The sequence below is a fragment of the Bufo bufo genome, chromosome 4 (assembly GCF_905171765.1).
Source record: "Bufo bufo chromosome 4, aBufBuf1.1, whole genome shotgun sequence".
In the NCBI taxonomy this organism is placed as follows: domain Eukaryota; kingdom Metazoa; phylum Chordata; class Amphibia; order Anura; family Bufonidae; genus Bufo; species Bufo bufo.
In genome coordinates, this window is record NC_053392.1 from 458,344,943 (window position 1) to 458,359,650 (window position 14,708).

Genomic DNA, 14,708 nt, shown 5'->3' on the forward strand with positions numbered 1-14,708 from the left:
ATTTTTTATGGTTCATTATTCTAACAACTTTCATAAACCACTAATTCATAGCGCGGTTCCCGCATCTATTGTTTACTTTGCCATTAAGGTGACTGAACCTACCCTATTAAGGGCACCACTGCTTTGTCCAGTCCCTCACACTAAATATCACTTGTTTTGCTATTTTATATCTCAAGGCCTAGTTAAAGGGTCAAACATTGACTTATGAGATAGCTGCCTTACATCTGGTGACATTAGAGGAAGCTTGTTAAGAGCCAATTTGCAATCCCTTTCACCCTAGCCTTACAAATGCTTTTCATAGAACCAGAGCATAAAACATTCGCCTTAACCCATGATGAAGTAAAGATCTGGTGACAAGTCGTATGAATGCTGCCTAATTATATCTAGGGAGCACCCCATGCCCCTCAGCCTTTTAAGCAAATAGGAAACATAATTCTGAGAACTCGATCGTGTTCACACAGTCTGGCTGAATTTAGACATTTCCTCTGGAACACTAGAAGCCTGGTGATCTGTGCAGGATGAAATAGCGAGGTGTGCGGCAGCTCTCCTCCCACATACACACTCAAACATTGTCAGGTTATTATACTTTGCTGAACAAAGCACAGTAAAAAGAAAAATCACACAAATGGCCTCCCACCATGTGGTGAGCACATAATTACATCCCGGATTGGATCATGTAGTGATGAAAGCGTCGTCATTCAACCCTCATCTCGCTTCATTTTCAATAATCAGTGCAGCACATGATTAGATTGCATTTTAGAAACATTTGTAGTTTTCTCTACAGTATAATTAATAAAAACTAAAAATTCTGCATCAATTGTAAAATATATTCTCACAAAAAGTGTGGAAAATGCATGCGGTTTCAGAAAATATTTCCCTTATTTAAGACAATTAAGGTTTAGTGATGGATCCTATTCTAGTTTTCATTGTAGTAAGTGTGTGGTATCCTAAAGTCCCAATTACACAGAATTCACTTACAACAGCAGTCAGGAGAATTATTCATGAAAAATGTATTCACGGTGCTGTACACATAATATAGCGGTCAACCGAATTCTCATTTGGACAACAGCTATACCTCTTGACTTCCTATACACATGTATACTCGGCCTGGCCAAGTGTGCATGTGTTCTCAGTCTAGCAATGGCTTATCCCCCTTATCACTCATGGAAAACTGATTACCGGTAAGTAAACTTAATTTTCCCTTACGCCCATGACCGCACCCTTGAGAGAGAACTAGAATAGTACCTAGCTTAGGCTACTTTCACACTTGCGCTTGATCGGATCCGTTCTGAACGGATCCGATCATATTAATGCAGACGGAGGCTCCGTTCAGTACGGATCCGTCTGCATTAATAACTTAGAAAAATTTCTAAGTGCGAAAGTAGCCTGAGCGGATCCGTTCAGACTTTCAATGTAAAGTCAATGGGGGACGGATCCGCTTGAAGATTGAGCCATATGGTGTCATCTTTAAGCGGATCCGTTCCCATTGACTTACATTGTAAGTCTGGACGGATCCGCACGCCTCCGCACAGCCAGGCGGACACCCGAACGCTGCAAGCAGCGTTCAGCTGTCCGCCTGGCCGTGCGGAGCGGAGGCTGAACGCCGCCAGACTAATGCAGTCTGAGCGGATCCGCATCCATTTAGACTGCATCAGGGCTGGACGGAAGCGTTCTGCTACGCTCGTGAGCCCCTTCAAACGGAGCTCACGAGCGGACAGCAGAACGCTAGTGTGAAAGTAGCCTTAGAGGGGTTGGGAGGAGGAGACCACTGCCTGTAGAACTTTCCTGCCAAAGGATAACTGCTCCATAGAGTCTAAATCTAATCTGTAGTGGCGAAAGAAAGTACACGGAGACTTCCAGGTAGCAGCCCTACAAATTTTCTCTAGAGATGCTTCAGCCCCCTCTGCCCAAGTAGTAGAAATGGATCTGGTAGAGTGAGCACCAAATCTGAAAGGAAGGGATTCTGCTGCTGAAAAATAGGCTAAGGAGATGGCCCCTACTATCCATCTAGACAGTGTTCTAGAAGAAACTTTATCACCCCTGTTTTTACCGCAAAACTGTATAAAAAGCCTAGAGGATTTTCTCCATTGACTAGTGACCCTCAAATATTCTGATGGGCATCTTTTGAGGTCTAGTGAAGCCTCCCCTCTCTCATTCTTTAGGTCCTGACACAAGGAAGGAAGAACAATGTCTTGGGTCCTATGAAACACTAGAGACCACTTTAGGTAAAAAAAAAAAAAAAAAAAAAAAAAAAAAAAAAGAAGAGGGATCTGGCTTAATAAGTACTCTGTCTTCCAGGATGTTAGTATAAGGAGAACGGCAGAGAAGGCTGAAATCTCACCAACACGCCTAGCCGAGGTAATCGCGACTAAAAAGGCATGAAAGTCCCACGTTTGGTGCTCTCTTGCAAAGTCCAAACGAGCAGTTCTGTGGCGTTCAAGGAGACGAGGTCCTTGAAGACGGTTTTTGTTTTTGAAGCCCTTCAGTCTCAGATGCCGTCTGATGGTTATGGGGCTGCAGTCAGCACCAGTAAGGGCCTTCATTTGGGTCGAGGATCGTCCAGTGTCTTGACGGACAGCCAATTGGATCCTCCGGCTCAGTGCTGATGAAATTGTTTTGGGTCTTCCACTTGACTTTTTTGTTCCATAACCTTCAGGATCATTTAAGAAATTCCAAATTACTGTCTTACTGCGTCCCACCTCAGCAGCGATGGCGCGCTGTAAGACCCTGCTTATGCAGTTCAACAACCCGACCACGTTCAAAAAGGGAGAGTTTATTTGCCTTTGCCATCACAACGTGTGACTACCTGACAGAAAATGACAATGAATCCACATCTTTGCACAGATTTGGCCTTTTAACCCCTTAAGGACTCAGCCATTTTTTGCAAATCTGACCAGTCACTTTAAGTGCTGATAACTTTAAAACGCTTTTACTTACCCAGGCCGTTCTAAGATTGTTTTTTCATCACATATTGTACTTCATGACACTGCTAAAATTGGGTCAAAAAAGTTAATTTTTTTTTACATAAAAAAAATACCAAATTTACCAAAAGTTTGGAAAAAATTGCAAATTTCCAAGTTTAAATTTCTCTACTTCTATAATACATAGTAATACCTTCAAAAATAATTATTACTTTACATTCCCCATATGTCTATTTCATGTTTGGATCATTTTGGGAATGATATTTTATTTTTTGGGGATGTTACAAGGCTTAGAAGTTTAGAAGCAAATCTTGAAATTTTTAAGAAATTTTGAAAAACCCAATTTTTAGGGACCAGTTCAAGTCTAAAGTCACTTTGCGAGGCTTACATAATAGAAACCACCCAAAATTGACCCCATTCTATAAACTTCACCCCTCAAGGTGTTCAAAACAAATTTTACCAACTTTGTTAACCCTTTAGGTGTTCCACAAGAATTAATGGAAAATAGAGATACAATTTCAAAATTTCACATTTTTGGCAGATTTTCCATTTTAATAATTTTTTTTCCAGTTACAAAGCAAGGGTTAACAGCCAAACAAAACTCAATATTTATGGCCCCGATTCTGTAGTTTACAGAAACACCCCATATGTGGTCGTAAACTACTGTACGGGCACACGGCAGGGCGCAGAAGGAAAGGAATGCCATACGGTTTTTGGAAGATTTTGCTGGACTGTTTTTTTTTGACACCATGTCCCATTTGAAGTTTCCCTGATGCACCCCTAGAGTAGAAACTCCCCAAAAATTGCCCCATTTTAGAAACTACGGGATAGGGTGGCAGTATTGTTGGTACTAGTTTAGGGTACATATGATTTTTGGTTGCTCTATCTTACACTTTTTGAGAGGAAAGATAACAAGAAATAGCTGTTTTGGCACAGTTTTTATTTTTTGTTATTTACAACATTCATCTGACAGGTTAGATCATGTGATATTTTTATAGACCAGGTTGTCACGGATGCGGCGATACATAAATAAAATAAAAAAATCATGTTTTAGTGTTTACATAGTCTGAGAACTATATTTTTTTCAGTTTTTGGGCGATTACCTTGGGTAGGGTATGATTTTTGCGGGATGAGATGACGATTTTATTGGCGTTATTTTGGGGTGCGTGTGACTTTTTGATCGCTTGCTATTACACTTTTTGTGATGTAAGGTGACAAAAAATGGTTTATTTAGCACAGTTTTTATTATTTTACATTTTTTACGGTGTTCATCTGAGGGGTTAGGTCGTGATATTTTTATAGAGCTGGTCGATACGGACGCGGCGATACCAAATATGTATACTTTTTTATTTATTTATGTAAGTTTTACACAATAACAGCTTTTTTAAAACAAAAAAAAAAATTATGTTTTAGCGTCTCCATATTCTGAGCCATATTTTTTGGGCGATTGTCTCAGTTAGGGGCTAATTTTTTGCGGGATGAGGTGACGGTTAGATTAGTACTATTTTGGTGGGCAAACGCCTTTTTGATCGCTTGCTGTTGTACTTTTTGTGATGTAAGGTGACAAAAAAATTGTTTATTTAGCACAGTTTTTATTTTTTACGGTGTTTATCTGAGGATTTAGGTCATGTGATATGTTTATAGAGCCGGTCGATACGGACGCGATACCTAATATGTATACTACCCCCCCCCCCCCTATTTTTTTTAACTTTATTTGGGGAAAATTATGTTTTTGTTTATTTTTACTTGACACTTAATTTTTGGGTGGGGAAAACTTTATTTTTTCAACTTTTTTTTTCACTTTCTTTTTTGCCCCACTTTGGGACTTTAACTTTTGGGGGTCTAATCCTTTACAATGCATTCCAGTACTTCTGTATTGGAATGCATTGGCTGTATGAGTAATACTGTGTGTATTACTCATACAGCTTCCGGCCTGTGATATCCAGGGGGCTGGATCTCACAGGGTCTTTACCGGAAGGCAGCGCGATGCCTTCCATGCCATCGGGTCCCCCCTACAGCCCCATGGGGACCCGATGGTACCGCCGACTACCGCCGCCCGCACAATAAAAAGCCGCAAACCGCAGGGGGATTTGAGCAGGCACCGTGTTCCGATCACCGCCCGCCGGCGATCGGAACACATGACGTACCGGTACGTCATGGGTCCTTAAGGACTCGGGAAACATGCTGTACCGGTACGTCATGAGTCCCTAAGGGGTTAAAGGCATGTAGTCCTAAAATTTGGATCAGCTGAAAAACAGCCTGTTTCAGTTTAATTGTTATTTTCAATTAATTGAATGCTCAAAAAATGTTTCGTCTCACTTGCATGTTGAAGCTCTACTTGGAACCTTGTTAAGATCCAACAATGTAAAATATGATTTTTAGCTATTTTTCAAGTGATCTTAAACTTTTGATCAGGACTGTAATACAAACGGATCCGTTCTGAAGGGATGCATGCGGTTGTATTATCTGAACGGATGCGTTTGTGCAGATCCATGACGGATCTGCACCAAATGCAAGTGCTCAAGCAGCCTTAAGCTGCAAGAAGGCCACAGTGTTCACAGCAGTACCGATGCCTTCTCAAACAGCTGATCACTTAGGGGTCCCGGGTGTTTGACCCTCACAGATTGGATACTGATGACCTATTCTGAGGATAGGTCATCAGTATTAAAATCTCAGACAGACAACTCTTTTAAAGGATGCTTTGTCTACTTTTTGACCTTATTTTGTGTGCACTGGGCATTTTCTGCAGGTGATATATAGAGATAAAGTTGATCATGATAAATGTTATACACATATGTACCACTACCAGGCAGTAAAGAGATAATGTATTTGGGGGCATCCTTCCTATCCAGTAATCTAGAATTAAAAGCAAAGGCCATACTGCAGGGATTTTGCATGTACACCAATATATTTGGTATTGTGTAGGACATTTGTTGCTGTATTGTTTTCTTCTACAAAAGTAATCTACTCACTTAAACTTAAACGTGTCTCCAAGTTCTGAAGAATCCCCGGGCGATATCTCAAACACACCAGAGAAAGGATAAGGGTGACCGCCATAAGCAAATTCTGTGTGGATAAAAATAAAGAGATAATTATTTGTACGAGCGTGGACAGTGAATTCATGCGTAACCATTCATATAAAACTTCTGTACTTGTTAGGGTTTGTAGGACATTCTTGTTTTATGTTATTATCTATTATTAGTCATGGATGTAAGAGCTTTCACACCACGTTTTAGGTTTCAGTAATGATGAGATTTTTACTTACAAACAAATGAGTTTAAAGGGGCTGTTCACCCTGATACTGATGACCTACCCTGCAGAAGGGGCCCACAAACAACCGCTTGCACATATATAATATCCAGTCTAAGTGACTCTAGAATCTAGTCTCAATTCTGCTGTCTAGTTATAGGGACACCACCATCATTTTTGTTCTCACATTTTAACAGCCCATGTGAATACGTATTCTACTTCCTGTCCTGGCTCTAAGTTCTTCCAGGAATTAAGAAAATAAAAATACCTAAATATTACTTAATTATAAATATATTCCCAAATACCTTTCATTAGTTATAATGGCTTGTTTTGTCTGGGGAGCAATCATTAGGGGAAATAAAATGGCCGCCATTCTATTAGTACACAAAAACCTGGCCTAATCACATAGAGCACAGCCATAACCCCACCTCTGCTTTGTACTTCATGTCTCTTCCAGAACTCTGTTCCTTCAATGATTCAGTTGAAGATCATATTAAACTGTATTCAGGGCCATAATCCCTGACAAGTAGGAGGGGAAGATGAGGCAGCTCTTTATCTCAGTGTTGCGAAGTAACTTGTCCTGCTGTGTGATTAGGACAGGTTGTGTGTGTAACAATAGAACAGCGGCCATTTTATTTCTCCTAATGATTTCTCCCTAGACAAAACGAGCCATTATAACTAATGAAACGTATTTGGGAATATGTTTATGATAAAATATTTACGTATTTTCATTTTCTTAACTTCCTCCTTTGGTCACGGTCAATGGTCTGTCTGAGTAAGGGAGAGTTCACATGATTATTTTTCTGTTCTTCTGATCCTTAAGGATATCTGTATAGTAGTTTTTTCTTTGTGCCAACTGCTAAGGTAACTTGCGTTTTTTTGCGGATCTGTAAAAACGCTTCTATTACCATAATATAACCGCATGCATCCGTCATGAACTGATCCGTCATGGCTATGGAAGACATAATACAACCGGATCAGTTTTTCTATTGTGTCAGAGAAAACGGATCCGTCCCCATTGACTTACATTGTGTGTCAGGACCTCGCTCCGCACCACATTGCAGACATAAAAACACTGCTTGCAGTGTTATTCTGTCCACGATGGGGACGCAACCAAACGGAACGGAATGCATTTTGGTGCATTCCGTTTCATTCAGTTATGTCCCTTTTGACAATGAATGGAAACAAAACTGAAGCGTTTTTTTCCGCTATTGAGATCCTATGACTGATCTCAAATAGTGGAATTGAAAATGCTGGTGTGAAAGTAGCCAAAGAAGTAGAATATTTTGTATTTAATTTTCAGTACTGCCAAAATAAAAAGCAGCCCAAATATTTTTTTTTTTTATAGCTTCTATGAATATAGAGTAAAATAAAATACGCCTTTCTGATGGAAGTATCCCTTTAATTCACTTCTCATCTTTACGAGTCCCTGCACTACCTACCGAATGCCCAGTGAATTCAATTCAAAATACCAACAATGCAATACGCCTCTGCACTAATCTCCCCACACGTAATCCGATTTTCACAAGACCATGTTCTCCACTCCCTCTCGTCTGTTTATCACAATCACTGTCTGCGCAGTTTTTTTCTGCACTCTACATAATGTGGATGTCTCCACCCATACATGAGATTCTCTCCCATCATCAAAACTCTTAACACCTTCAACCCCGGGCTTATTTTCACCTTCCTGCCCAGGCCATTTTTTGCAAATCTGACAAGTGTCACTTTATGTGGTAATAACTTTGGAACACCTTTACTTATCCAAGCCATTCTGAGACTGTTATCTCGTGACACATTGTACTTCATGATAGTCATAAACTTGAGTCAATAGATTTCACCTTTATTTGTGAAAAATTCCCAAATATGGGAATTTTTCTATATTTTTGGTAAATTTGGGAATTTTAATTTCTCTACTTTTATAATAGATAGTGATACCTCATAACAGTTATTACTTTACATTTCTCATATGTCTACTTCATGTTTGGATCATTTTGCAAATAACTTTTTTTTGGGACGCTAAAAGGCTTAGAAGCAAATCTTCAAATTTTTCGGAAAAATTTCCAAAACCCACTTTTTAAGGGCCAGTTCACGTCTGAAGTCACTTTGAGAGACTTACATAATAGAAACCACCCAAAAATGACCCCATTCTAGAAACTACACCCCTCAAGGTATACAAAACTGATTTTACAAACTTTGTTAACCCTTTAGGTGTTCCACAAGAATTAATGAAAAATGGAGATGAATTTCACTTTTTTGGTAGATTTTACATTTTAATCCATTTTCTCCAGTAGCAAAGCAAAAGTTAACAGCCAGATAAAACTCAATATTTATTACCCGGATTCTGCGGTTTACAGAAACAGCCTACATGCGATCATAAACTGCTGTACAGGCACACGGTAGGGCGCAGAAGGAAAGAAACACCATATGGTTATTGGAAGGAAGATTTTGCTGAACTGGTTTTTAGATGCCATGTCCCATTTGAAGCCCCCGTGATGCACCCCTACAGTAGAAACCCAAAAAAAGGGACCACATTTTGGAAACTACGGGATAAGGTGCCAGTTTTATTGGTACTATTTTGGGGTACATATGATTTTTAATTGCTCTAGAAGTTCAAAAAATATGCGCATGAAAAGAATCTGCGTGGCAACACCTGAGAATACTATGTGATACGCGTGGTATTTGAAGGTCGTCCAATACCTAGAGGGTCAAATGGACTTATACTGGTTCCTAATATACATATCTTTGCTGAGTTAAAGTTGTTGTGAGCAGGGGAAAGAGTTGGTGAGGGGTAGTCCCCATTTCTGGGAGCCCCCTTTCAACTTATGATTGTTTAAGGTCGTTCTAAAATTAGGGTGTGGTATGCCAGGGACTAAGGGCAAATTACACTATTGAGACAGATTCTCTGCTAGTCTTAATAGTCTGTGTATATATCCAGGGCTTAGGAATTTTTGTACCCCAGTTCCTCTATTGTAGAGAGAAATGTCTTTTTTTGGTTTATGTGTTTGGGGGAACCTGAGACAGTAGATAAAAGTGGTACAATACCAACTATAAATGAGTTAAAGGGTTTTTAACACCAGATTTTCACCTATTTAGCTGTCTACACTAGCGATCTGCTAGTGTCTGCTGTACCTAACCATGTTCATTTATTACCTTTGTCTGGAGCGGTTAAGCTTAAAAACGTAGTTTTATTGATATGCAAACGAGCCTCTAGGTGCTATGGGGGCGTCTTTTCAGCACCTAGAGGCTCCGTCTACTCACCATTTCTGCCGCCCAGCGCGCTCCAGCGCGCCCCTCTCCTCTAGCTTGACAGCCTACTTCTCTCCATCTCGGCCGAATTCTCGCGCCTGCGCCGAGTGCCTGACCCCCATTTCTTAGCTCTATTGTTTCTATTCCACGTATAAACGTGCACTGATTGATGAGGGAAGATTTATATGTATTGACTGTTCAATTTTTTCAATTCAGGTTAATACTTGTGGCAATATATATCCCCCCCACCGTATTCAAGTGAGATTCTGAAGAAAGTGTTAACATTTATGGCCAGATTCCCTGGTGATCCCATATTGATGATGGGGGACTTTAATATGTATATGGATAAGTCTCTTGATAAGTTTGATCCAGAGGCTTGTGTAGTAGCTCCGTCGCCCACCTCATTGGCTAGGCTAATGTTGGAAATTGATCTTTGTGATCTCTGGAGGGTTGGGCATCAGGGAGTACGACAATATTCGTGTTATTCCTCCTTCCATAATTCACTGTCCAGAATTGATCTGGTGCTTGGCTCTTCCTAGATACAATTCAGGAGATCTCTCATCTCCCCCGTAGTGTTTCTGATTACTGCCCTGTTCTGGTGCAGTTGAGATTGGGAAACGTAGGACAGAATTCAAGATCCATTTGGCACCTAAACCCATTCTGGCTTCAGTTAGTAGATATGGGCGACACCATCTCCAAGACTCTGATAGTTTTTTTATTTACCAATAACATTGGGTCTGCTACCATATCAAAAGTATGGAACACAATGAAGGCACATACTAGAGGACTATATAAAGGGTATTGGTGTGCATAAGACAAAAAGTAGGTCTCTCTCAGTGGAGCTCTCTAATAGGTCATTGAATACTGAATCTAAATACATTGCAAATCAGTCACCGGAAAATGCCACTAACTGGAAGGTGGCCCTGGGACTTAGATGTTCCTTTAATTAGATAGAACTGGGGATAAACATATCTTTAGGACACAGAAGTATTTTATTAGCTACTATCATTAAAGCACAAACTGGCCCCTCTTGTGTGTCCTCTATTAGGAATATGCAAGGGGGCTTAGTTACTGGAGATAAAGATATAGTGGGAGTATTTCATGCTCATTTCAAGGGAGTCTATCAATCTAGGTTGACAGTTAGCCCTAGGGATAGAGAGAAATATTTAAGTGGCATCTCAATGCCTAATCTGTCCGTGGAACATTGAGAAATGCTAGATGGGAATATTCAGTTAGAACAGCGGTGGGGAACCATTTTGCTGCCAAGGGCCATTTGGATATTTGTAACATCATTCGGGGGCCATACAAAATTCTCAATAAAATTTTTTTACTGCTGTATTTGGTCAAACATATAATTGACTTAGGGATAAGTTACAGAAATTGCACTTCAATTAAAATAATCTAGAGGGCTGTATTTTTGCAGCACAAAATAGCGCCTGCACTATATATATACAGTATATTACATACAATACAGGCGCCATATTGACCACACATAGCAGTCTAATTTTTAAGTTCAGAATGTTACTTATTTGACATTAATGGCAGGAAGCTAAACCCAGGGGGTCCAGAGAGGGGTTCACCCAGCTTTCACTCTCCCTGCCTCTTTCTTCGCAACTGTCCCTGCCTTTGTCCCTTTCTCAGCAAAATATCTGCCCCCACCTCCATCAGCCTGAAATCAGCCTCCTATCAGACCCCCCAGGCCTACATCAGCCTCAGATCAGACTCCCATCAGACCTCTAAGCCTCAGATTAGACCCCAATCAGACCCTTCCTAGCTTCAGATCAGACTCCCATCAGACCCCCAGCCTCAGACCAGACCCGGATCAGACGCCCAGCCTCAGATCAGCCCCCATCAGACCCCCCAGGGTCAGATCAGCCCCTATAAGACCCCCCAGCCTCAGATCAGACCTTCATAATACCCTCCCTAGCCTCAGATCAGCCCCCATCAGACCCTCCCCAGCCTCAGATCAGCCCCCATCAGCCCCCCTAGTCTCAGATCAGACCCCTATCAAACCCCAGCCTCAGATCAGACACCCCCAGCCTCAGATCAGACCCTCCCAAGCCTCAGATCAGACCCCCATCAGACCCTCCCCACCCTCCTTTAGCCTCAGATCAGCCCCAATCAGACATCAGATCAGATACTGTATTTAAGATAAACAAATAAACTTACCTCTCCAGCTCCTTACGGCGCTGCCTCTTGGCAGATTCACTTACCCTCCCTGTTCTTCTTCCTGCCGCACTATATTGTCACCTCACACCGCACAGCGTCAGGTCATAGTGCACGTCTACGTGCACTGCGTCCTGACGCTGGATGTGTCAGGACACAGTGTGGGGCTGAAAGAAGACCAGGGAAGGTGAGGACAGCCAGTGCAGTGCTGTTCTCACCTTCCTGTGCCTCCCGTATGCTAATGACCGCTTCCATAATGGAAGGGGTCATAAGCATTTTCACATTATGTTCTGGCAGGGGGCCGGGGGCCACATGAAATGATACCGTGGGCCGCATACGGCCCTCGGGCCGGAGGTTCCCCACCCCTGAGTTAGAAGAACTTGAATTGGCACTACAATCCGTTCCTAATGAGAAGGCGCCTGGAGGGGATGGCCTTCCTGGGGAATTCTACAAGAGGCACCAAGAGCTGTTTCTCCCACACCTTGTTAATGTCTTCAAGAACTCTTATCGGGAGGGTAATTTACCCGGCTCCATGAGAGAGGATATCGTAGTGGTACTCCCAAAACCGGCCAAGGACCCTACACAGGTAGACTCTTACCGGCCTATTTCCCTGCTGACGGTGGACATTCAAGTGTTGGCCAAGGTTCTAGCTAATAGGTTATTGAATGTTATTTCAACTATTATTCATGAAGACCAATGTGGCTTTATGCGAACAAAGACATATTGAGGGGCACTCAATTACGTGGGAATTATGGACAATGAGGATCAAAATCAACCCACATTTATTACAACATAACAATAAAACTTACATAAAATGAATAGATAAGCATATGTAGTGCATATATCAACAATGAGACACGCGTGTCCATATTGTCCTAAAAGTATCATAAAAATCACGTGTGTTCTTGTTGGGAAATGACGTATGTCCTTTGTATATCACAGTTGGACGTGCCCCCAATTTAGCAGGACACAGAAGGGAAGATATGCATGTATATCGCCATATATCACATACAGACTTCATTATCACATACAGTGGGGGAAATAATTATTTGACCCCTCACTGATTTTGTAAGTTTGTCCAATGACAAAGAAATGAAAAGTCTCAGAACAGTATCATTTCAATGGTAGGTTTATTGTAACAGTGGCAGATAGCACATCAAAAGGAAAATCGAAAAAATAACTTTAAATAAAAGATAGCAACTGATTTGCATTTCATTGAGTGAAATAAGTATTTGAACCCCTACCAACCATTAAGAGTTCTGGCTCCCACAGAGTGGTTAGACACTTCTACTCAATTAGTCACCCTCATTAAGGACACCTGTCTTAACTAGTCACCTGTATAAAAGACACCTGTCCACAGAATCAATCAATCAAGCAGACTCCAAACTCTCCAACATGGGAAAGACCAAAGAGCTGTCCAAGGATGTCAGAGACAAAATTGTAGACCTGCACAAGGCTGGAATGGGCTACAAAACCATTAGCAAGAAGCTGGGAGAGAAGGTGACAACTGTTGGTGCGATTGTTCGAAAATGGAAGGAGCACAAAATGACCATCAATCGACCTCGCTCTGGGGCTCCACGCAAGATCTCACCTCGTGGGGTGTCAATGGTTCTGAGAAAGGTGAAAAAGCATCCTAGAACTACACGGGAGGAGTTAGTTAATGACCTCAAATTAGCAGGGACCACAGTCACCAAGAAAACCATTGGAAACACATTACACCGCAATGGATTAAAATCCTGCAGGGCTCGCAAGGTCCCCCTGCTCAGGAAGGCACATGTGCAGGCCCGTCTGAAGTTTGCCAATGAACACCTGAATGATTCAGAGAGTGACTGGGAGAAGGTGCTGTGGTCTGAGGAGACCAAAATAGAGCTCTTTGGCATTAACTCAACTCGCTGTGTTTGGAGGAAGAAAAATGCTGCCTATGACCCCCAAAACACCGTCCCCACCGTCAAGCATGGGGGTGGAAACATTTTGCTTTGGGGGTGTTTTTCTGCTAAGGGCACAGGACAACTTATTCGCATAAACGGGAAAATGGACGGAGCCATGTATCGTGAAATCCTGAGCGACAACCTCCTTCCCTCTGCCAGGAAACTGAAAATGGGTCGTGGATGGGTGTTCCAGCACGACAATGACCCAAAACATACAGCAAAGGCAACAAAGGAGTGGCTCAAGAAGAAGCACATTAAGGTCATGGAGTGGCCTAGTCAGTCTCCGGACCTTAATCCAATCGAAAACCTATGGAGGGAGCTCAAGCTCAGAGTTGCACAGAGACAGCCTCGAAACCTTAGGGATTTAGAGATGATCTGCAAAGAGGAGTGGACCAACATTCCTCCTAAAATGTGCGCAAACTTGGTCATCAATTACAAGAAACGTTTGACCTCTGTGCTTGCAAACAAGGGTTTTTCCACCAAGTATTAAGTCTTTTTTTGTTAGAGGGTTCAAATACTTATTTCACTCAATGAAATGCAAATCAGTTGCTATCTTTTATTTAAAGTTATTTTTTCGATTTTCCTTTTGATGTGCTATCTGCCACTGTTACAATAAACCTACCATTGAAATGATACTGTTCTGAGACTTTTCATTTCTTTGTCATTGGACAAACTTACAAAATCAGTGAGGGGTCAAATAATTATTTCCCCCACTGTATATATCCAGCTTGGGGAACTCTTAGGGTTATGATGCTCCTATCAATGAGGTACCAGAACCGCCAAAGTCGATACTTTGTACATTTAAAACTGGATTACTTTACCAGTGATGGTCTAATGCAGGGATCAGCAACCTTCGGCACTCCAGCTGTGGTGAAACTACAACTCCCAGCATGCAAACTTGCTTGGCTGCGCTTGGAACTCCCATAGAAGTCAATGGAGCATGCTGGGAGTTGTAGTTTTTGACCGCAGCTGAAGTGCCAGAGGTTGCTGATCTCTGGTCTAATGGGAGCTGGTCTGTAGCTCGTCTCCGCTGAATGGACTCACCACGGCATCCCGTGTGGTCTCTGACTGAACTTGCGGCGTTCCCACGTGACTTCGGCACTGCTCCACGTGACCTGGATGCGGCGTCTCACGTGACTCGTCACCGCTCCCCGTGACTCTCGCGGCTTGGCTGCATATAGTAATAGCTCACTGGTGC

The 14,708-nt window shown here is 41.9% G+C and overlaps 1 protein-coding gene across 2 annotated transcripts in view; it reads right to left on the reverse strand.

The window, feature by feature from the left end:
• DESI2 (desumoylating isopeptidase 2) overlaps positions 1-14,708 on the reverse strand; it is a 107,552-nt gene that overhangs the window by 14,704 nt on the left and 78,140 nt on the right. For both annotated transcript variants that reach the window (XM_040429451.1, XM_040429452.1), the window contains exon 3: positions 5,894-5,987. In XM_040429451.1, coding sequence (XP_040285385.1) covers positions 5,894-5,987 — 94 coding nt within the window. The remainder of the gene's footprint in view (positions 1-5,893; positions 5,988-14,708) is intronic.